General features: G+C 35.0%; 1 protein-coding gene and 2 long non-coding RNA genes across 3 annotated transcripts; all 3 read left to right on the top strand.

The window, feature by feature from the left end:
• Positions 1–566: 566 nt before the first annotated feature.
• LOC132129275 (uncharacterized) lies at positions 567–2361 on the top strand. Its single transcript, XR_009428470.1, has 4 exons — positions 567–884; positions 1122–1290; positions 1764–1811; positions 2005–2361. It is a non-coding gene; the product is annotated as an uncharacterized LOC132129275 (long non-coding RNA).
• Positions 2362–2693: 332 nt separating this feature from the next.
• On the top strand, positions 2694–4007 carry LOC132129274 (histidine-rich glycoprotein-like). Its single transcript, XM_059540804.1, has 3 exons — positions 2694–3231; positions 3336–3416; positions 3525–4007. The coding sequence occupies exons 1-3, from the start codon at positions 3169–3171 to the stop codon at positions 3903–3905; spliced, it is 525 nt and encodes a 174-aa protein (XP_059396787.1). The 5' UTR covers positions 2694–3168; the 3' UTR covers positions 3906–4007.
• Positions 4008–11276: 7269 nt separating this feature from the next.
• On the top strand, positions 11277–18271 carry LOC132129622 (uncharacterized). The gene is made up of 3 exons (XR_009428547.1): positions 11277–11507; positions 12833–12966; positions 17794–18271. It is a non-coding gene; the product is annotated as an uncharacterized LOC132129622 (long non-coding RNA).
• The last annotated feature ends 6909 nt before the right edge of the window (positions 18272–25180 follow it).

Here is a 25180-nt window from a genome sequence, read left to right as displayed (position 1 = left end):
TGGTGTTTATATGTTTATAACATATAGTCTGTCTTTATCACACAACACAGCAGCTAGTGTCTTCTTCAGGAACAATGCAGCTCAACAGAGGCAAGTATACAGTGCATTGTTCTGTATTTTTGTTCTTCAAACCATTGTGAAACTTTGACATTTAAATGGCATTATTAAACAACAGATTATGTGATGATAGTTTACATATCTTTTACTAAGTGTCTTAGAAGTGATTTTTTTCTTGAATGTGTTTTAAATTCACAATCGTTTGTTTGTGGTCAGTAAGATTTTTTATAGAATTATATATATAAATATATATATATATACACACACACACACACACACATTAAATTTATTAAAAACAACCACGTGTACAGGCTTGTTACAAAATATATTCATCAAAGAATCCTGAAAAAATATATATATATATCATGGTTCCCACTAAAATATTAATACATTTTAATAATATATCAAAATATTGCAGATTTACTGAATTTTGGATCAAATAAATGCAGCTTTGGTGACCATTAGAGATTTCTTTCAAAAACAATAAATAAAAACCTTTACCAACCCCAATTATGTTATGATATAACATAAAATAACTTTGCATGTAAGACATTTTCATGCTATGTTGCGTTTAATTTGTTGCCATTATTTGTGCAGTTGAGTATTATCCTTACCAACACTTACACATCAGGATGTGGCACTTAATTTAGGTTTCTGCCGCTAAAACAGCCACAGACTTATTGACTTGCACAAAAAAACAACTGTCACAAAATACTTTTTTACAAATTTTTCATAGAATTCTTAGATATTAATAATGATTTAAATAATAATGTTTTTTTTCTATTGTTTTTCAGCTTCAGCATTTCTTTGCCTGGTGATTTCAGTGGGTGAGTCCACTCATTTTTAAAATGTTTAAAATGTCATTTAACATTCTCTAAAGGAGAACACTGCATTGGTGACGGTGTCATGTGGTACAAGCACACGGCTGCTAGATTAGAGAGCACTTGAGAAAGGACACATTTGAGAGGAGGAACAATCTTTAACTGAATTAGTAAGCTTAGGCGGAATGCATTCAGAGTAACAATAATAACACAACACAGTTTTCTCTCACTCCTTTGTCTCAGGTGCGCAGAGGAGTCACAGACTGACCTGCTATCTGAATGTTTTAACACACCACACACATGAGGGGCCGTGCTCTCACATCATCCTCCCCTTGACCTCCACTGATGGCGACCTTTACCTCCAAAGCCTGTCGGATGATGACAGCGTTACTCTTAAAAGCATGAAGGAGAGGTCTGATTTTTGATGTTTATTATTTAACTGAACCTACTTTTACAGTCAATATTGACATTTTTGTTTTCATTTCAGTTTTTATAGTTTTTGTAATTTTTGCAATGTTTATTATTATTATTATTTTTTTTATTTAATTTTATTATGAAGTTATTTTAGTACTTCAACTTCAATGAAAAGAAATGTTGTCTTGGCAGTTAGCTGAAATATTATTAAATAATATTTTTTACTGTGTTAGTTTTAGCTGTAGTTTAAGTTAACCCTGGACTGAACAGCTAAAATTTCTGACATTTGTAAAAAGTAAATCAATAAATTATAATAATTATTAATTAATATTAATTTTACAATTTTATTCTATTTATTTGTATATTATACGTGTGTGTATAATCAGAATACACTATTTCAGTCTTTTTACACACACTTTTATTTAAATAATATGTAAAAATGTGTATATAGAAATATATAATTTCCCCCAGAAATCCAGCTTTGACGATTTTGCTTGGTTCGGAAGTCAGATCATCAAGGTACAAAAAGTTTTTCAACCTTCTAATCTATTTTTTTAAACCACTTTGCTTGTACTTACTGATAAAGGGAATCTCTGAGAAACTCCTGAAAAAGTTGAACTACAAGCAGAAAAAATAACATGTAGTAGTTGTTAAATTATATTGACAGTGCACATATTGTCACCTTCTGACACCAATAAAATGTGTTGTTTAGGTTGGAGCTGATGTCTGCTAATGAATCGAGCATTGAGAATTTTGTTCAAACAGTATTGACATGCTTAAAAGACAAGAGTTTAGACGGCCTAGACGTGTCCTGGCTGGATGGCCCTACTTCTGATGAATCTAGCAGAAACACAGAGCTACTCACAAATTTTCTGAAGGCAAGGACTATTATTTTCAAGCAGAACACTTTTAATTGAGTTACGCTTTAATAACAACAAATTGTATTTTAATACAAGCTTCAATTTTTGTCTGAAGAGACTAAAAGGCGCATTTAAAAAAGAAACACAGCCTCTACTTCTGTCAGTGTCTGTACTAGGGCCTGTTGACAGTGATGATGAGCAGACACTTTCACAGTGAGTCTTGTTCTTTAAAATATTTCCCCTGAAAGTTCGAGATCTTGAAAATTTGCAAGAGCACAACACAACAAGGGTGTAAAAGCAGACTAGTTGAGTTTACCTGTTTGATGTGATGTTTAATGTCCCGACAGCTTCTGTAGTCCTATTTAGCAACTTGTTAGCGAGCAAAAAACTTTAAAGAACACAAGTGGGGTATTACTGATGTATTTTATGTAGTAGAATAAATATATCTTGAGTTTGTGTTCACCACAGACCTTATTTTAGGCATCCAAGCAAAAAAAGTAATTAAAAAACCCCATTGACTTCAGGACAATGGAAACCGCTCAGGATGATGCTATGCTAAAATGCTAACACTTTTCCGGGTTTTGGCCTACATAAATGCAGCCCACATAAAGTGATTTATTCTAGTAGATCATACTCCTGCATCCACATTCTTTTTATGGTCTAGGAAAAACATAACTAATAGACCTAACACCATTTCTACCACTAAAACGACCTCCAAAAAAAATTAAATAATAATAAATAAATAAATTAGTCTGTAAACCTTTATCACATCTATGATTCTTGAGATCTTCATATAAATGTTATTCCAGAACCAACAAGTATGTAGCCTGTCATATTTGGGTAAATCACATTCATCTGTTAGCATGTTAGCATTCTAACTGGGTTTACCTCATATTTCTGTCTAGGACTGGCAGGACCAGCATGTTGACCTACAAAAGTTCAGTCTAGCTATGCCTGCTTTTCTACGCCGGTCACGATGAAGGCATCACCACAGGGATCATTTCAATCATGATGACATGAATACAGAGACAAGAAAGAAGGATCACATCCACGTTTTGGGCTTCTACCTGGGCGATTGGGTAGGTTATAACGGCAGATAGTATTAGCTTAGCATTAATTATTATCTTCCTCAGGGAGATCTTAAGCTAAATTGTTTAATCATCTGAAACGTTTATCCTTCCAGGTGTGTCATGCCATTAAAAGTCAACCAGAGCAGTTCATTACTTTAACAAGTTTCTTAGATGAGCAAAGTCTTGTTGCAGAGGTAAGTGTATTTGTAAAGCAGTAACATAAAGTAGAAATGTAAACTACTAAATGGATAATCACAAGAAAGATAATCACAAGAAATTATGCTGCATCTATTCATTTCCAGGTGCTCCAGAAAGGCTTTGGTGGCATAGCGGTTGTCTTCATAGATTTGGACGTCTTCTATAACTCCATATGTGCGCATCTTACTCAGGATGAACGAGCGATTGTTGAATCAAAGGTGATTCTGCATTCACATCATGTACACAGACGTCAGGAGCATGGTGGTCATCATCACAGCAGGAGCCATCACCACAGCCATCACCACCATCATCACTCACTTCTTCCTAATGGCAGCAATGGTCACCATCACCATGGACATCATCAACATGGACATGGTCATGGTCATCGTCACCATGGTCGCCATCATCACCATCACCACCACCACCATCTTCAAATAATTCCTCAAAGAAACATAACCGTGGAAGAACAGGATGATGTGGAGTGATCTTAATATGTAATACAAAAATTTCTTCTGATTAATGATAATGAGCGACGTCGTAGAAATTTGGTGTTTTAAGCTTGCCAAGTCCCTATATATATATATATATATATAAAATAAGAATAATAAAAATATTTTTTTTTCTTATAATAATATAATAATTGTGGAAGTAATGTTAAAAAGTATGGTAATACAATATATATGATAAATATTTTTTCATTACAGTAACGAGAATAAGACTTTTACATTATAGCGCTGGCAATGACATTGCAGTATAGTAATATGAATACATTTTTTGTAATACTGCAATGAGAATAATATATATTTTTTTCTGAATTATAGTACTGAGAATTAGATTTCTTTACAATAATCTGGACAAATTTTGTTATGGGATGAGGTTTATGTTTTGCATTAAGCTTTCACATTTTTACTACTTGTTATGAGAACTTATTCAGTATTAAAACAAGCTTATTGTGTGTCAGATCAGATCGATGCAGCATTATGAAATAAATATGTGGCCTAACAGTCTGGGTGGTTTCACATTCTTGTCTCGAATAGTAATGCAAAGCTGCAGGCACGTGCACAGGTAGGGCTCAACCTGTGCAGAGCACATGCCCTTTTTGCCCTTATACTCCGAAGTGCCCTTTTTTGGTGGTGTTATTTTTTTTATTTATTTTTTTATCAATGCTATTGGTCACCCTTTACGTCTGTTTTACAAATATTTATCAAATGAAGGTTCTTAAAACGAGCTTGTGTAAATCTTATTCGATCCTCAAGCTGTCAGTAAGATGATAACTCCGCCCCCTCTATATTCATTGAATCAACTGAAGTTCCACAGCAGCCGCACAGTAGACAACAGCTGAGCTGAACAAAGTTTTGCGAAGGGTAAATGAATATCTTGTTGTTTGAATAACTACTACTAAACACTATGTCTATAAAGGCTCATATTTTATTTATTTGATGTCTGACTGACTCACTGACTGAGACATGTGGGACGTCGCCTGAGAGAGAGAGGGCTAGCATTTGCCATCTAGTCATAGCCAATACATAGCCAACACTTAAATAGCCTGTGCATATAGTAGCATTTCATCTTTTATAAACAGCGATTTTGGCCAAATGCATTTTACCACAGGAAAAACTGAGCGCTCCGTCTATATAGCTACAAAAACTAGTTTGTAACCTGTAGATGAAAATGTAATGTGATGCCGGTTTTAATGACGAAAAAAAAAAAAATTCACATTTGCACACATTCGCTGGTCAAAAACTATATATTGATAAGTAATACAACAACATATAATTTGTTTTTACCATCGGAAAATCATAACAGGTGCGCCCCCGCGCTGTTTCGTACTGGAACTTACACAAAGCGACGAGTGATCCTCGTCACCTAGATAACATATATTTCTATGAAATTTCTTCTTTGATTTATGATTGCTGATACACTTAATTTATTAACATTTAGGCTAATCATGTTATGGTATACTCTCCCCTCGTCCTCACATGTATAAAATGTAGTAAAACATGGTTTTACTACAGTAATGTAGTAGTAACTAAAAAAATTTACAGAAGATCACTGTGAAATCTTTATATTTTATCATGCAGAATGTAATTCATGATTCATTCCAAGGCTTCATTTATTTGATCCAAAATACAGCAAAAACAGTAATATTGTGTAATATTTTTACAATTTTAAATAACTGTTTTCTATTTGAATATATTTTAAAATGTAATTTATTTTTGTGATCAAAGCTGAATTTTCAGCATCATTACTCTTCAGTGTCACGTGATCCTTCAGAAATGCTTTTCACTGCAACTGTACTTTTCACACTATTTTTATTTATTTTTTCATTGCTGGCTTATTTTAGGGAAAGTGTAGTGAATAAGAGACCTTCAAGAGACCAACATCCCTGGTCCACCACAGTATCAAATTTTTGCCAGGTAGGCGGATACATGTTGGATATGTTATAGTAACGGTATGGCTATAGTTTCTTATAATCTGGAATTGAGTTGGACATAATTACTTAAATTATATTTCAAAAAAGTTTGTCAAAAATACTTGACTCATTGCTCACCTTCCCCTCTTCTCAATGTCATTCATAATCATGTTAACCAAATAATACAAATTAGCTTATAAAACAGAATAGCTAAAAAAGAGAATATATATATTTTTTTTCTTTGCAAAGTTCATAAAAAAAGTGCATAAAGTTCAATAAAAAGATTTTGGTTTCTGTTTGGTTTTATAAGTTAATTTGTATTATTTTGGTTAACATGTTTATGCATGAGTCAAGTATTTTTTTTCTCTATAAATGCAATTTAAAAAAAAGAGGGAGTACACAAGAGCGATTCACAAACACAGGACCCTACAAATAATACTGACAAAAAAAACTTTTTTTGCACTTACATAAATTTTGATTACTTGGTGGTTGCAGTGCAATGCCCCGTAAAGAGAGAAATAAGAAAAAGAAGGAGAGGGAGCGACAGCAGGCAGCCAAGGGTAGCAGTTCACTTACTTCATGGATTAGGCCAGTTTGTAGCAGGGAAGAATAAAAGGAAGGAAGTAGTAATTCAGATGTAGAGAGAGAAGCGATAGATGATGTACAAGAATTTGCTGGTGAACAATATACAGGAGCCTCCGCAGGAGAGTTATCAGAAGGAGATGCAAGAGAAGAAAGCCAGTATGGAACTGCTAGTGTAGATCAAGAGAATGTAAATTCCCCCAGTGCGGGGGAATTACCTCCAGATTACTAAATAATCTTGATATAAAAAAAGGGAGGGGGGTGCCCTTTTTCAGTTTCAGCACATGCCCCTCAAAAGGTCCGTGCACGGCCCTGCAAAGCTGTGAGAGATTAAGTGCTTGTGCATGTGGATATTTGTATGAGCAAAATTATGATTTCATCAGAAACAGGCCTGAATGAACCACTCTGCAGACAGAGCCTCTCGACGGCGACTGGCTTCTGTGTTCAGGACGGCAGGTGTAGGCACCACGGGTCTAATGGTGGCGAATTCTGCTTCGCTTTATGCATGAGATTTATGAGCCTATTACTTGGACATCCACACACACACACACACACACACACACACACACACACACACACACACACACCTGGTTCTTCAGCTGCCTGCAGTGGTTCAGAAGAGCAGTGGCACAGTGGGTGTGTACAAGGATCCTGCAGTTTTAGACTTTAATTGGGAGCATTTAGAGATGCAGGTAAATTACAGGCCATTCTCTCCTCGGGTGAGAACACGATCCTTAATATCACCTCAGCATCATAAGCTGATGAGCGACATTTAGCAGTTGTTAGAGAAGAATGTATATGAGTTAATGCACATTGCACTTTTTTTTTTATTGTGATATAGATTTACTTTCAGTTGATTTTAGGGTTAAATCTACACAATTTTAGTTTAAATTAGAATTTTTGGATCATTAGACACACAAAATCTACTCAAAAAGTTTTTAATTTAGTTCAGTTTTCTCCCATACAAACTGATATAAAGTATTTTACTCGAACTCGCAACATTTTGATTACGAGTACGCATCTCTAACCATTAGGCCAGAATAAAATCAATACAGTGAATTAAACTATTTTAAAATAATCCGTTTAAATGTAGATTGAACACTTTTGATTAGATGGAATGTCACATGTCCACATTTGAGTTTTTTTTTTTTTTTTTCTGAATTTTGACTTTTGTACTTTCCCACATTATTTTGTACTTCAAAAATAACTTTTGTTTTTATCACTGATAACATAAAAAACAAAGAAATAAATAAATAATGGATAATTGTTCCTTTAAACAGATTTATTTTATTTTTTAAATTATTATTTTTTAATTATTATTTACTTATGTTGTTCAGCTTTTTTTCAAGTTTTTTTTTAACAGACTTCTGGGGGTAAATAAATTTATTAGTAAATAAATAAATATAAAATTATCACTAAATATTAGCTAAAGGGGACAAGAGAGTTTCAATTTCAAATATATATTTTTAAATGTGCAATAAAGTCAAGAAATTTTAATATTATTTCATAAACTGTTAGGTTATAAAATGATGCCTTTTATTTGGACTATTTTACATCTATTTTATGACCAAAAAGCATGTTCATGAGAATAACTCTGTAATACAGCATCTCTTTAAGATGTAGAGTTTAATTCCAACAAATTCCCTTCATTTCTCTCATATGCATGACATTTGACTATAAAAGTGTTTAAAGTTCATGCTAGGACACTGTTAAAGCAGAAGCTTAACTTCTTCTGAACCATTTGTCCATTTTCTGTCAAGTGAATTAGAAAAGGGTTAATTAGAAACACAAGAATATTGTCCCTTGTAGAGTGTTTTTGGCTACCGAAATTTAGATAAAGATACAGTAGTCTGCATATAGGGCCAATTTAATAGTGTCTTTGAGTGTCTGAAGTGTATTCATCGATAAAACTGGTACTTAAGGCTGAAAACGAACTAACAACACTGAGATATGCTCCTCCAAGTACTTTCAGTAAAAAGGAAACTCCAATTTGCAGCATCCTATCAAGTAGCTGACTATTACAGCATGAAAAATCACTTCAATTTAGCCAAACTTAGAGATGACACACAAACATATCAAACAACCTCTGGATAGTGATCAATCTTACACATCTTCCGCTGAGGGAATTTATTGTTTGACACAATGAGCACATTTACAGAATAGGGTGCTACAAATCTCTGGCCAGCCGCTGGCCATTACAAACCGGACCCTGGATATTGCTGGTCACTGTTGACTAATATTATAATTTATGCTGTCTATTGTCTTACTCTGCTGGTCTGATTGCAAATAAATGTTCCATTAATGGTATTGGTAATTAATTTAAGCATAAAATTGCAAAGCTTCTGCATTTGGTTAGAGGATGCTTAATTACTTAAAGTCCACTTGAGCAACTGGGCGATCCATCATATAGTGCACAATTAATTATGTTGTCTGTTTGCTCCAACATGAGAAATGAAATTCTGTGAGAAAAGGATGAAAAAGATGTAAGAGCAAAAGCCACCATCACTATATCAGGGTGTTTTGGTGCAGAAGGCATGCTGAGGTGTTTAGCATGTTGTGCGTTTTGGGTGATTACTTGGTCAAAAAAGTCATACAACTACAGTTCCAGTCTAGTTAAATGGTGAAATTCTATATTGTAGATACCGTTTTTGAAAGAAGTCAAGGCTGTATTTATTTGATCAAAAATATAGAAACTCTAATACTGAATAGCATTTATTTGAAATAATCATAACATTATAATAGACTTAACTAAAATAAACGTTTTAATTCTTTAAAAATAAAATGAATCCTACCCCAGAAGTTTGAACAGTAGAGCTTATATTGCAAATCACAAATAGTGCATTCATTCTTAACAACAGTAATAGTGATATTTAACTTAGAATGCACTGGTAACGTGGCAAAAATTATGCCAAAACGTAATAATTTCAACGTTTATTAATAAAATTTCAAAATAAAAGTTTCAATTTCTTAAAAAAAAGAAAGAAAAAAAATACTTTTGAATGGTAGTGTGCATATTTCACTATTTCTATTATATATATATATATAATAGTGATTTTTGATTACACAAACGTTAGATTACACTGTTAATGAGGCTAAAATTAGTGCTAAGATGGCCATATGTGAGAGTTACAGCATACTTTGATATTTTACACCCTTTTATCCATCATAACTGTAATCCACTTACACATAATGAATTCTCTGCGAAGTGCCATCTGCCTGATTATGAGCAGGGTCTCTGCCTTGACCTCTGTGTAATCGTTCAACAATAACAAACCCTTTCAACTTCTAAAGAACAGCGGTAAGAGAAATCCCTCAGAAAATAACCCGCCACCAGAGAAAAAAGAGCTGGCTATAGAGCCTTTGTGTCATTCTACTCGGTTAAGCTGAAATGATTGGCAGCATTGTTAACGAAATTCAGATGTTAGGGTTTTCTTCTTCTAATTAAAGCAGAGAGTGGACTGGGCTCTGTTCAGGAGCCAGACAGAAATTTGAACGGACTGTGTAAAGCTGTAAACGGGCTCCCGAGGGATCTCATTATGAACTATATGAAGAGGTCAAGGCACACTCCGTTGCCTCCATCCATGTTAATATCGTAATATGCTTGTATGTACATATAGTGGTTGATTATGTAGTTGGGTGATTTCCATTACTACACTGAGGCCAAAACAGGCCCCATGTTCATAACTGAATTTTCTGGGGTAATCAGTGCAGTTAACTGTGATTGTGTGAATAATAATGGAGTAGCTGTTATACTTCTTTGGTGTACGTGCCTGTGTTTCCCATCGGGACCCTTTTTTAGCACATGCACACAAACAGATATGGTGTCCAATTTTACTGTCTATTACAGCTTCATCTGATTGTATCAGTCATCCTATATTTTCCAATAGACTGCAGTAAGCAGTGGAGGAAATGCAAGTGACCAGAGTGAGACATGCAACTATTTGCTTTAGAAATGATTTCAGTTGCATGTGTGTGTGAATTTTGTGATCCATAATCAGTTGTACAGAACCTCATGTGAAAATCCAAATAAGATTTTTTTTGTCCTTTAGACCTGATAATGAGGCAGGTATTTGTGTGTAAATAGTGTTAAATGATGTGAACCAGCATCTAGTATAAATTATTATTTTGCTAAAGCCATCATATTTGTTTTCTCCATAGTTTTATAAAAATGCAGTTCATTTCACAAATGACTTTGATATCCTTCCTGTGATTAACATGTTTTCAATTTCAATTTCAGATTTAAAAAATGTTTGAAAGTAATGGTTTTATAAATACAGTAGTTTGATCTTTTTTATATTACAATCTTTTTTAAACAATAGTGCAGCCATTTTATAAAATACTGTAAATATGAAGCACTTTAGATTGCCAAGTACAAAAGTTATATTTCCTATTGTTCGAAAGAAACTGTGTTTTTTATTTTTTAAATATCAGATATGTTGACTTTTAAAAATTTAAATATATGCTTTGTATGCGTCAGACAGAGTATGAAAATGAAAATGTCTTGAAACTAATTAAATAGAATAAAATGTAAATTAAAATTATTGAAAATTATTTTGTATTCAAAGTGAATAAAAATAATTACATGATGGTCACACCACCTTTACATTTTAGAGTCAAAACAACATTAAACATTAATTATTCATTATTATACAAAGATGTAAATAAAGATGACTGCAAATATTAGATTTCGGAAAACCTGGCATCTTGTTCCTAACTTATTTGGACTCAAATTAATATTAAAAATATCTCAATTTGACCAACACCTTTTCCATTTAATGAAAATGAATTCAAATGCCAGAGATCCAGTGCGAGACCAGATCAAATATGATCTGAACCACTGGAGGGCACTGTGGTTCTGTCAAGTCAACCTTCACACCTTCAGCAACGCGCTTTAAAAGCTTCAATGAAGAGACTCGTTTGTGTACTGAAGGAATCCGCCACACAACTTCAGGAAACATAAGGTTTAAAAAGTTTGCTCTTAAATCACAGATGTAACCTCAACAGCATATGTACGAAGCCTACAGACGGAGTGTGTCTGTGTTACAGGCGTGTGGGTCCCGAGAGACGTCAAAGATGCAAATACACAACTCGGGTAAAAATAATTTACTGTCACAAAACGTTCCCTGGAGACTCAACCGCTTTTTGGCTTTTAGGCACGGGAGCAGGAATGATATGTAACGTTAGTAGGGGAGAAATTAAGCACTGGTATATGAAAGACCTTTGTATCCAATTAAAGTGGGGGCGAACTAATACATTTTTAAAAGGCCACAGATATTTTGAGATGTTCATTTTTACAAGGATGTGGCTACTTTATTTGAAAAATCGTATGCCTGACTTCCTACTTTCCAACGCTTCATTTATTAAACGAGTTGGTACTTTGAATCGAAGTCTCAGTAAACAAAACGGATTAATGAACAGGGAGCCGTTCGTTCATGGACTAACCGAGAACTTAATATGTGGTTTGTTGCCCTTCATTAGAGATGGATCTTAATTCGACTCATTAAAATAACGCACAAAAGGCCGCTTACTTTGCGCCCCCTACTGGCGTGGAGAAAGTGCAACAGAATCAGTGAATTAATTATTTTTTATTTATTTATTTTTTAAATCAAGTAGTTTAAAAGATCCGAGTCAAACCTAAGCCACAATTAAAACAGGGTTTACCATTTTTTCAGCAAAGGAGCTCCCCATCCAGACTCTTGTTTAACCCAAAAAACCTCATAATATTTAAAAGCAACATTTAACATTTAAAAATAAATCGTTAAAATGTAATTGCATTACTTCAAATTGAAATACTTATATGTGTCTACTCGACTCCCGTTTAAAAAAAACTTAAAACAAAATTTGAGGAAGCTGAAGTAAGAATATGTCAGTCAATCATTCTCTAAGAAAAAACATTGATTTGATGTCCTTCTGTTAGAGCTTTATTGTAGAGATCATATTTTGACATTAGGTTTGCTAATGAAAAAGAGCATGCTGTTAACACAGTCAGTCAGAGCGGATGCCATGCTTCATTTGATGTGATGTCGGGGACAGAAGTACAGTCTGTTCAGTGTTTTTTTTTAGATGTTGTGAACCTGACATACTTCAAGTGTTTCTTTACAGTTCAACAAACACATTATTTTAAATATGTAAAATAAATTATAATTGCATACAAGCACACTTTTAATTCAGCATTTCAGATAATGCAAAAATGCCCTATATACCTAATCCTATTTGAAGTACAGACTTTTGGATGAGATGTTCTGTCAATGCGTGGATGAGTCTGTAATGATATGTCTGTCTCCGTCGGTTTATATGCATGTGGGGAGAGACAGATTTCATCTGTGACATTTATATGTGTATAAGGGACAAACAAAATAGACAAGTGTCAGAGAGAGCTGCAATGTATCCATGTTGTTATGTGTTTTTTTCTGACAGAGCCGATCTGCACCAAGACATTGTCTTCATTCCACTGTAAAGATGAGTTCATGGCTGCTTGCTGTGTCATGGCATTTTAACACCATCATAAAGTCATTACAGATCCAAGAGGAACAACAATGGACATTTCAGATGTAAGTCAAGTCAAGTCACCCATATTTATACAGCGCTTTAAACAAAATACATTGCGTCAAAGCAACTGAACAACATTCTTTAGTTGATTTTGATATTCTAGGTATTATCAAATTGCCTGAGTTTTGAGAACGTAGCGGACGTAGAGGATTATAATGTAACAAGAGCTCATTCAAATACTGAGGTGCTAAACCATTCAAGGTTTTATAAGTAATAAGCAATATTTTAAAATCTATATGATGTTTGATAGGGAGCAGTGCAGTGTTGATAGGACCAGGCTAATATGGTCATACTTCCTGGTTCTAAGAAATCTTGCTGCTGCATTTTGGACTAGCTGTAGTTTGTTTACCAACCGTGCAGAACAACCACCCAATAAAGCATTACAATAATCTAACCTTAAGGTCATAAATGCATGGATTAACATAGGCCGTAATTTATATATATTTTTGAGATGGAAAAATGCAAATGCTGGAAACGTGTCTTCGTCTTTCTAAGGAAAGATTGCGATCAAATAGCACACCTAGGTTCCTAACTGATGACGAAGAATTTAAAGAGGACCCAACAAGTCTTAGACAGTGTTCTAGGTTATTACATGCAGAGTTTTTAGGTCCTATAATTAACACCTCTGTTTTTTTTAAATTTAGCAGTAAGAAATTACTCGTCATCCAGTTTTTTATATCGACTATGCATTCCATTAATTTTTCAGATTTGTGTGTTTCACCGGGCTGCACAGAAATATAGAGCTGAGTATCATCAGCATAACAGTGAAAGCTAAGACATGCAGATGTTACCTAGTGAAATAATGCAACATATCTGCATTCTTGCATTATAAACAACTGGACAAAGTATAATGGACATTTATACGCACATTAACTCTCATACACTGTATCTAGTGATGCTTATACCACACCAGATTCATCTGATTGGTCCATTGTTGTGCAACCATTTTTTTTTTTTAATTTCTTATTGAACCAGAGTCTTATATGCTGGAAAATACAACAAAAAATTTGCAGTTAAATATGCAGTGGTTATATGGTGTTGTAATCCTTTCAAATTTTTAAATAATAACTACCAATTTAGGTTCATGGAAATGTCTCATAGGCCTGAGATCTTAAAGGACTATTGCAGGGGTCTGCAACCATTTTGGCCCCTTTCTTATAGAATAAAATTCACGTGGAGCCACAAAACCTATTTCTTATTTTTATATTTTGAAAATGAAGATAACACAGTACTGTATATAACTGGGAGCCACTGCGGAGGGGTGAAAGAGCCGCGGGTTGCTGACCCCTGGGCTAGACCTGGCACATTCACAAGACGGTGAATTAGACAAAAGAAGCATAAACATCAAAATGAAAATCGTTTACTCACTCTCATATCTTTTCTTCTGTGGGATACAAAATGTTGTTTTGCTTGTTTGTCTGCACAGTGAAAGTTAATTGGTTTCCAATTTTGTTCGAACCCCAATATTTTTCAAAATATTCAAGCATAGTAGGTTTTCTAGGGTTAATCAATGTAAATTATAATATAATAATAAAATGTTTATTTCTGAAATAATTATTAGTAATTGTGCATTTTATAAATATACTGTTTGAATGCATCACAGCCAGTTGGGTGATAATATACGGTGTTGTTGCAAAAGTCCCAATATTTCAACTCATCCAAAGCTCCAAATAAATATGAGAATTCCAGAAATTTCCAGTCTATCATTTGTCATTTGTCTGAGAAAGGTAGTCTATTTTATCATATGGAAAAAAGTTAAATCATTTGGAATGCACTATTACTTTCTAAAATAAGCTTGAAACAAATATTAAAATATTTGCAGGAAGTCTTAAACAAACGCTGTTTGATTCAATTAGTGATGATTAGGTGGTAGCTCTGAATCTACAAATTCGCCAGGTCTCGCCGATGGAACTCTCAAAGTTTCAGTATGTGGCCTTTTGGCCTGCCAGTGTTTTGAACATACAACACCCCCCTCCCCTGCACTGTAATTTGTTTAGATGTTGATTTATGAACTAATTGCCTATAATTACTGTTTAGCACCACTATTAATCCATGATGTGTGGTTCCAGGAACACTAGTCTGGATTTGTATAATGAAGTAATTAGTTCAATTATAGAAGAAATAAAAGGAAAGAAAAAGTATGAGGACAGGACACTTTTACTTTTAAGAAGAAGAGAAGCACTTATATGATAAGAAAGAGGATGTCAGTGTGTGTCAGACATATTTTGCTTGTGCATGAGCTCATTTCCTGCTGCACTGCTCATCATGGTGAATTAGTTCCTTCTGTACTCAGTTCTAAACCTTTCAGTGCTCTCTCCCGTGTGTTTTCATTGCCATCCTCGCCCAGTCTATCCTGTCTCTTTGAGGTTGACATACAGACTGCATTGTCTGCAGGCATTGTCATTGTTATTAGCCTTGTGGATTACTTCAGAGGGTATGTGCAAGCTCATGGGAGAAGGAGCCAGGCTGGATAATTAGTTTTCCTCAATGCCAGATGAGCACACAAACAGGAAGTGCTAAGATTGTCAAGGCAGCAGCAGCCAGGCTGCATTCCAGCGCAGCCTCCCCTACATCCCCATCAAAACACTGACAGGACAATGGCAGTGGTCTCAATGGAGGTAACAGATTGCTGTCATTATGTTCAATAAAGTCATGTGCTTTATTGCAAAAATGTCTTTATGAGAAGCAATGGGAACTGGAGGCATCAGCATGCACGGCTGTCTAACTATAGCTTAAATAGCACTCTAGATGAGATAACAGCCAATAGAACACACTTTGAGGCAAGTATCATGGGTTATAATCAGCCATCAAAGGCACATTTAATATTGAGTTTCATACTGATGAACATGGCTTTATTAGTGTCCTGAACATCCGTTACTTGGTCTGCGTGTGTCCTCTGGGCGGTGGATCTCTGATGTCACAGCACTGAGGAGGGGACAGCGAAGGGTTGATGCTTGGCCTTGGATTTGGTTCTGTTGCCATGGGATACATATACAGTATGCCAATAAGCAAGATGACAGGAGGCTGTAAATTACAGGCCATAGTCTGTCTAGAAGATGGGGCTGACAAGGTGGCACTTGTTGCTTTTTCACCACCAAGTCTACATCTTTCCAGGTGAACCCTTAAGTTGTCAAACAAGCAGAAACTACAATTGTTAGCTTGATTAATCTATTTTATATGCTACAGACAACTATATTTGAGTTAGTGAATATTATTTGTGGGGGTCTTGGAAGTTGCAGTTAGAATGGGTTGAAAATTATAAACAAATCACAGTAGGCCAATGTTTTCCTGGGAAAATATTATTTATTGCAAAAAAAAAAAGTAATGGGACAAAGAACACTTACTATTTAATGGAAAATAGAAACAGAATTCAGTTGAATTAACCGAGGCATAAAACTCATTAACGCTACCTATAGTGGATGATTTCTTTCAAAATTCTTACAGACTTTCAGGGCCAAGAGTTGAAGATGAGTTTCATTCCGATCGGCCTCCATTAACCTTGTGCAATAGGTACTCAGATTTCATTGGCTGATGACGGACATGTTTTTTGAGATACACAAATGTCGTCATAGATGTTTGTGGCGACCCCCCAGCTGTAGCACCGTCACTTGCCCAAATAAATAATAACAAATAAATGTTGTTCTTGTGAACTTCCTATTCATCAAAGAATGCATCATGGTTTCCACAAAAAAATCACACCGTACAAATGTTTTCAACATTAATAATGATACATTTCACATGCACACCAAATAAGCATATTAGAATGATTTCTGAAGGATCATGGGATGCTGAATACTGGATTAATGTTGCTAAAAATTCAGCATTGCCATCCCAGGAAATCGCATTTTAAAATAGAAAACCGTCATTTTGAAAGTATAAAATGTTTTCACAGTATTAGTTTTCACTGTACTTTTGATCAAATAAATGTACGTTATAAAAGGATCTCAAGGGAAAAGATATGAAAACTATATGATATTACCCCCTTTGAAATGCTTGCATAATAGCATATTTTATTACACTTTTAAAATAGAGACCCAAGAATATTACTCACATGACTTAACACATCGCTCTTTCTGAGGCATCTCACCCTGTTTTGCAGAGTACTGCAGTACCTCTACATGGTCCTCATGATCCTCATGATATTCTGATTCATGCTTCTCCAGATGGGTGGCCATGTGGCTAACAAATTCATGGTAGCCATCCACATATTTCTGCATAGCAAGAGTCTTGTCCTGGTTGATGTTCTTACCCACCTCTGTTAAATAAATAGCACATGCATTACTTCTTGTCCAGTTCTCTAGTTTTGACCGTTGTCTTAACTCATACAGTTTTAAAATTAATTCACTTTGTTAATTAATTGCAATTATGCTGGAGGCAGTTCTAGCAGCTGTTTATTTGTGACATTAATTTTATAGTCGTACAAGTCAAAAGCGATTCTTGCAGTACATTAAGAAATCAAACACACAGTAATGGCCTTCATGAACAGCTGGAAATGAGATTAACTAAGTGTACCAAGCCCAATAAATATACCAAGTATAATGATGCGAGAACAACTGAAGACGATACACATGCCAGAACATAAGTATGCAATTTATCTAAGGTACTGTCGCTGAATGGCTACTCCTCATCACCAGAGCCTATTTACAGTCTGGCAATTAAAGCTCTTGTAATTGTCGCATTGTACGTTTCCTGTATGCATCAGTTTCTGTGTTTGCAGAGGAATCATTTTTATTTTCTGCAATACACCGCTTTGACTGAAGAATGTTCTTGGGCTATCAAGCCTGACATTTTTCCCTTCTTCTCTGTTTATCGTTTTCTCCCTTTAACAGAGATGATGAAAGGAACAGATGGTGTGTAGTGGATCTGATGTCAGCTCCAGTGAGCCTGCTGTCATATCATTTGCACCTTCTCATATCCGATGGCATTCGGCTGTGGAGTCGCCTGCACACCGGACCACAGTCACTGCCAGAGGAGTGACAGGGTGCAAAGTGCATCCCATCAGAAATGTATAAAAATAACACTATACGCTGCTGAGTTTCATCTTTTGGTGTGTTAGATGGATTCCTCTGAATTAGCTTGATGCTTGTTGCATCAGTGGTGTGCAAAAACAAAAAAAATGTGATGAAAAGCATTTTTGCAAAACTTTTGTGTCTTGCAGGCTCCATTCTTGGCAAATTAATAGCATGTTAGCTGTGGTTTTGTAGAGGTCCCTGAAGGTGAAGTACTGTATGTAGTTCACTATGGTAAAATAGGCCTACTTTGTCCTATTTATTTTGTACCTGTATCTTTCTCAAAAAAATGTTGACTTCTGACTAAATCATGAAGTTTTTGAGATCAGTTCTTTTGAAATATGACAAACTATAAAGAACCATCTGACTTTTTTATTTTGTTTAATCTTAATAAACAAGGGTTCTAACACTAATAAAAAATAAAATAAAAGACAAAAATAACCTGTCTTAAGACAAAACAATTTGACAATTTGATAAAATAATCGAGATATTTAAATATATATATATATGTATATATATATATATATGTATATATGTATATATGTATATATGTATATGTATGTATATGTATATATATATAATGTTAATTTGAACTTTCTTAAATTAATTTAAAATTGTACCTTTTATATAGGACATATTGCATATTTGAACTTATATTTATCAAAAGAAGAGAATTCTACATTTAAATCTGAATTTGATAGTAAACAACTTGGGAACAACAACAAAATCCAGCTATTTATTAAAAATAAAATGTAAAATAATACACTAAGAAAACACTAAAACAACAATCAATAAAACTATAATCATTTACAAGTGATTTTAGGCATCATGATATTTTAATCTTCAGTATGATATATTCATTTTAAGATAAATACTGTATGTGTAATAAGCATGCATGATTAAATATCGGATGAATTAGAATGATACTGTTAAATTAAAGAAATTCTATTAGCTGATAACCATTACGATAACAATATTTTGTGCATCTCTACTCAATTTTGTACACATTGTAGGTTGTATTGTCAGTGTTGTTGTGCGCAGCTGATTTATAGCAATGCCAGTCCTCCAGATCTGTTGTAATGCACGAGACAGCCTGTCGTTGTATATCTGCAGCCTGTCCTTAAGCACTGAGAGACAGGGGGCCTGCTGATCTGACAATCACACACAGACACACACATATGCATGATATCAAACATGCTCCAAACAGGCAGAGGGAGAGCAGCCAGCAATAATAGCAACAGCTCTTCAATTGTTCAGGCAATTAAACAATTCAGTCATGTCCCACTGACTTGATAGATTTCATTTCTGATGAAAAGGGATTATATCAACATTTCATTTGGTTGAGATGTCTCTTGAGTGGACCTTGTGATGGCAGACTGATGTGTGCAGTGGAGATAAACAAATACATTTGGCTGCTCATGACCTCTTCATGTCACTTCACACAGCACGCTGCTGGATTTCATTAGCATAAAACAAATAAGAATCAATTTATTTAAACAGCTTACGTGATTTTCTATTAACGTGTGTTTCTTCTTCTTCTTGACCCCAGTAACTGGTTCCTTTTTGCAGACAGTCGATCTAAATGTTGGAACATGCTCTCCTCAGGTTGAGATATGGCAGAGATGAGCTTCTCACACTCATGAGCTGTCAGCAGCTCCACCAGACGCTCCAGCTGGTGAGGTCCAATGTCCTCAGCCACTGTGGCAGAAGAGGAAAAATCGGACACATTTCAGTATGTTGTAGTTTCCCTCCTATTTGTAATTACCTTTTTATTCAACTAAACGATTCATGTCTAGAGATGCAGTACACTTTAATAATATTTTGGTTATAATGATTTGTCATGTAACCCCCCCCCCCCCCCCAACATACACACACATTAGGTATATATACATACAGTCGAGCCTGTGTCATGCTTGACCGTCTTTATGCCTGCTGTTATAACTGCAGCTGACACCATCCTTTGAGGAATGTATAGAACAGTTGTGAATATCATGGGAGAGGCAGGCGCATGACATTACAGAGAAGAGGAGTAATCAGTTAATGGGGATGTGTGATATAGGAAAGACACATTTACCTTTCCCCCTTTATGACTGTCAACTTCAGCGAATAAACTATCCTCTCATGTCAATACTGCACAGTTGGTGGATCACTCAGTCAGAACTTTGTTTCTGTTTATTATTTTCTTCTGCTGCAATCCATCTCCACTCACCTGTATTATCAGCAAAATTTGGGCTGAGGAAGAGGAGGAGGAAGAAGCTGAGCACCGATGCTAGCATTGCAACTGAAATCTTGGGGAATGCAGTTACAGCTCTTGGTCTGTCTTTATTTTCAAATCATCTGGAATCATGAGTCATCAAGTGTGAAATTTGAAACTAAACAATCTGTTCTGTTCTTGAGAAAATGGCTTTGTTTGACCGGTTTTTGCTTTAGGAACAGCCAGTGCTGGAGGCTGCGATCATCATGGATTGAAATAGTCAGGGTCTTTAGCAAGCACACCTTGCCATTTCTCCTTATCCTCTTTGACTTTTTTTCTTGGGGATTTTAATTAAAAATAAACCAGTATGAATGTGAATTTAGCACAAAGCTATATTTTCAGCCAAAATAATAATATTTGCTTGAGACAGGTTACATTTTTATACTTTCACACAATTTTTTTACAGAATTATATTTTTACACATTAGAGTTTCTATTGAATAAAGTATCCTAGAATAATAGTAATGCAACAAAATAATAAAATGTCTCTCACACACAAAAATCTTTATTTCTGTCACGACAACTCTCTGAGAGTTTTGCATTATATTATACAAGGCAGTGTTAATGTGTTTGGTCTTGGTGGAATAGATCTGCTACGCTGCACCGTCAGAGCAAGTAGCGAGACTTGCTACTGTAAATACACCCACAGATATGCTGCTGTGAACATGTACAGTGTAGAAAATACTGCTGCTGCACATATAATACATGTGAAATAACCCCCATGCATAACATACATGAAATCACCCCTTAGTAAATCTATACAGGTGGAGCTGGGGAAGGCGGAGGGTTTATGAAGCGCGCTGCATCTGCTATAGCAAGCACTAGCCAAGTATTTGAATATTGAGCAGCAAGCTTATTGGCTGCTGATGTGAAAAGAAACCAGTCAGCTGTGCCGTGTGAATGGTGATGTGATTATATCAGATTGAATCAGCCTGCGCCATCTAGAGTTTCACAAGAGAACTTTGTATATACGAAAATAAAACTAAAATCTTTTTAAGAGATTTCTTGGTCATTGTTTATTTTTGATGTTGACTGGATATCTGTAATTTTTTAAGCTTGTTGCTTGTTACACATTCCTGTTAACTTTGAGTGGTTAGATCAGATGTGATTGAAATATAGTTCTTTTGAAAAATGTTTTGAGCATTTTATGTTTTGAAAATCTGTTTGTATTTAATAGGGATATTAAAACAGGTTAGATTATATATACTATGTCAGCATATATATATATATATATATATATATATACACGGTCGTGGCCAAAAATATCGGCCCCTCTATAAATATGATTAAAGAAGGCTGTGAAAATTCATCTGCATTGTTAATCCTTTTGGTCTTTTATTTAAAAAAACCACAAAAGCGTATCCTTTCATTGGATAATAAGAATTTAAAATGGGGGGAAATATCATTATGACATTTTTTTTTTCTTCTCTAATACACGTTGGCCCCTATTGGCTTTTATTCAATACTTTTTGAAACCTCCATTTGCCAGTTTAACAGGTGTAAATTTCCTTAAATTTAATGCCTGATGAATGTTTTATCTGTTGGTATTTGATCGAATCAAAGATGCCACATGTCTAAACAAGATGTCCAGGACCTCCAGCATAAATATAGGCCCACAACATAAAAAATACAGCAGTATATTTCATTGTACACATGGGGTACTTTTTATCTCTGTGTTCACCGAATCCATCTTGAGTGTTTTTGATGCTGTTTGACAATTTTTTTTTGTAAGATTTCTGAACCAGAGACTCAACTATTTTCTGCAATTCTCCAGCTGTTATCCTTGGAGAGTCTTTAGCCACTCAAACTCTCCTTCCCATCATGCATTAGGATGATATAGGCACCCATCCTCTTCCAGGCAGTTTCATAACATTTTAGGATGATTGTAAATTCTTAATTATTGCCCTGATGGTGGAAATGGGAATTTTCACTGCTATAGCTCTTTTCTTAAAACCACTTCACTAATTTGTGAAGCTCAATTATCTTTTGCTGCACATCAGAAATATATTCTTTGGTTTTTCTCATTGTGATGGATGATTAAGGGAATTTGGGCTTTGTTTTCCTCCCTCTTTATATTTCTGTGAAAAAGGTGGCTATGGCTGGATAATTTCATGTTTATAATCACGCTGGAGTGCTCAAATAGTTAATATGAATAGGAATATACTTGAGATGTTTTACTCATAAAAATTTCTAGGGGTGCAAATAATTGTGTCCAACGAGTATTTGAGAAAAACCTTTATTTCATAATGATATTTCCCCCCATTTTAAATTCTTATCATCCAATGAAAGGATACATTTTTGTAATTTTTTAAAATAAAATATCAAAAGGACTAACAATGCAGATGAATTTTCACGGCCTTCTTTGATCATATTTAACAAGGGGGCCGATATATTTGGCCACGATTGTATACATATATATGCATATATATATTCAATTCAAGTTTATTTGTATAGCGCTTTTTACAATACAAATCGTTACAAAGCAACTTTACAGAAAATTATGTTTCTACAATATTTAGTAGTAGCTAGTAGTTTGTGCACGTTTGACAGGATTTTAGAAAAAATAAAAAATAATAATAATAATAATACAAGACGTAGTCAGCTAGACGATGAACTATCAATATTATTAATTAATAGTAATTATATGATGCAGTCACACATGTAGCAATAATTGTTAGTTCTGTTTGTTGATTCAAGGTAAGCATCATCTGGGGTCCTCTGAGGGTCAGCATCATCTCTTCTCAGGTGTTCTGGATCCAGACTGGAGCTTGTGTAAATCCTAGTTACCACGGGATGTAAATCCCGTGGCAAAACATAGAAACAAAATAGAGACATCATTAGCATAGCTGCTGATCCAATAAAGTAAAATTAGTTTAACCCAAGCTAAAGAATAAAAATGCAGATGCAACTACACTCACAATTTAAGAGATACATTATTCGAATGCTTGGCGAAAGAGATGCGTTTTTAATCTAGATTTAAACAGAGAGAGTGTGTCTGAACCCTGAACATTATCAGGAAGGCTATTCCAGAGTTTGGGAGCCAAATGTGAAAAAGCTCTACCTCCTTTAGTGGACTTTGCTATCCTAGGAACTACCAAAAGTCCAGCGTTTTGTGACCTTAGGGTGCGTGATGGGTTGTAGCGTGGTAGAAGGCTAGTTTGGTACGCAGGAGCTAAACCATTTAGGGCCTTATAGGTAAGTAATGATAATTTGTAACTGATACGGAACTTAATAGGTAGCCAGTGCAGAGACTGTAAAATTGGGGTAATATGATCATATTTTCTTGACCTGGTTAGGACTCTAGCTGCTGCATTTTGGACTACCTGTAGCTTGTTTATTGACGAAGCAGGACAACCACCTAGAAGTGCATTACAATAGTCCAGTCTAGAGGTCATAAATGCATGAACTAGCTTTTCTGCATCAGAAACAGATAACATGTTTCGTAGCTTGGCAATGTTTCTAAGATGGAAGAATGCAGTTTTTGTAACATTGGAAATATGATTTTCCAAAGACAATTTGCTGTCCAATTTAACACCCAGATTTTTGACTGTAGAGGAAGTAACAGTACATCCGTCTAGCTGCAGATTGTAATCTACAAGATTCTGTGTGGTGTTTTTTGGTCCAATAATTAATATCTCTGTCTTATCCGAATTTAGTTGGAGAAAATTATTTGTCATCCAATCTTTTACATTTTTAACACACTCTGTTAGCTTAGATAATTGGGAAGTTTCATCTGGTCTCGTTGAGATATATAGCTGAGTATCATCAGCATAACAGTGGAAGCTAATTCCGTATTTTCTAATAATATTACCAAGGGGCAACATGTATATTGAAAATAGAAGGGGACCTAGGACGGATCCTTGTGGCACTCCATATTTTACTGATGATAAATGAGATGACACCCCATTTAAGTAAACAAAATGGTAGCGATCGGACAGGTAGGATCTAAACCATCTTAGAGCCTGCCCTTGAATACCTGTATAGTTTTGTAATCGATCTATGAGTATGTCATGATCTATGGTGTCGAACGCAGCACTAAGATCAAGTAAGACTAGAAATGAGATGCAGCCTTGATCTGACGCAAGGAGCAGGTCATTTGTAATTTTAACAAGTGCAGTTTCTGTGCTATGGTGGGGCCTAAAACCTGAATGAAATTCTTCATACAGATCATTTTTATGCAGGAAGGTGCTCAATTGAGCAGACACAACTTTTTCTAAAATTTTAGACATAAATGGAAGATTTGAAATAGGCCTATAATTTGCCAGTACACTAGGATCTAGTTTTGGTTTCTTAATAAGAGGCTTGATAACCGCCAGCTTGAATGGTTTTGGGACGTGACCTAAAGATAACGACGAGTTAATGATATTGAGAAGCGGTTCTTCGGCTACAGGTAACAGCTCTTTTAGTAATTTAGTGGGTACAGGATCTAATAAACATGTTGTTGGTTTAGATACAGTGATACGTTTATTTAGCTCTTCCTGTACTATATTTGTAAAGCACTGCAGTTTATCTTTGGGTGCAATGGATGAAACTGAAGTGTTAGACGCTGTAGAATCTACATTCGCTATTGTATTTCTAATGTTATCTATTTTATCAGTGAAGAAATTCATAAAGTCATTACTATTTAACGTTGGTGGAATATTTGAATCAGGTGGCGTCTGGTAATTTGTTAATTTAGCCACTGTGCTAAATAAAAACCTTGGATTGTTTTGGTTATTTTCAATGAGTTTGTGGATATGCTCTGCCCTAGCAGTTTTTAGAGCCTGTCTATAGCTGGACATACTGTTTTTCCATGCAATTCTAAAAACTTCCAAGTTAGTTTTTCTCCATTTGTGTTCAAGACTACGAGTTACTTTCTTGAGAGAGCGAGTATTACTGTTATACCATGGCACAGTACGTTTTTCTCTAGCCTTTTTCAATTTGATGGGGCAACAGCTTCTAATGTATTAGAGAA

Source organism: Carassius carassius, chromosome 46, assembly GCF_963082965.1.
Source record: "Carassius carassius chromosome 46, fCarCar2.1, whole genome shotgun sequence".
Classification (NCBI taxonomy): Eukaryota; Metazoa; Chordata; class Actinopteri; order Cypriniformes; family Cyprinidae; genus Carassius; species Carassius carassius.
Note: the sequence above shows the minus strand (reverse complement) of the source record. Positions and strands in the feature narration are given on the sequence as shown.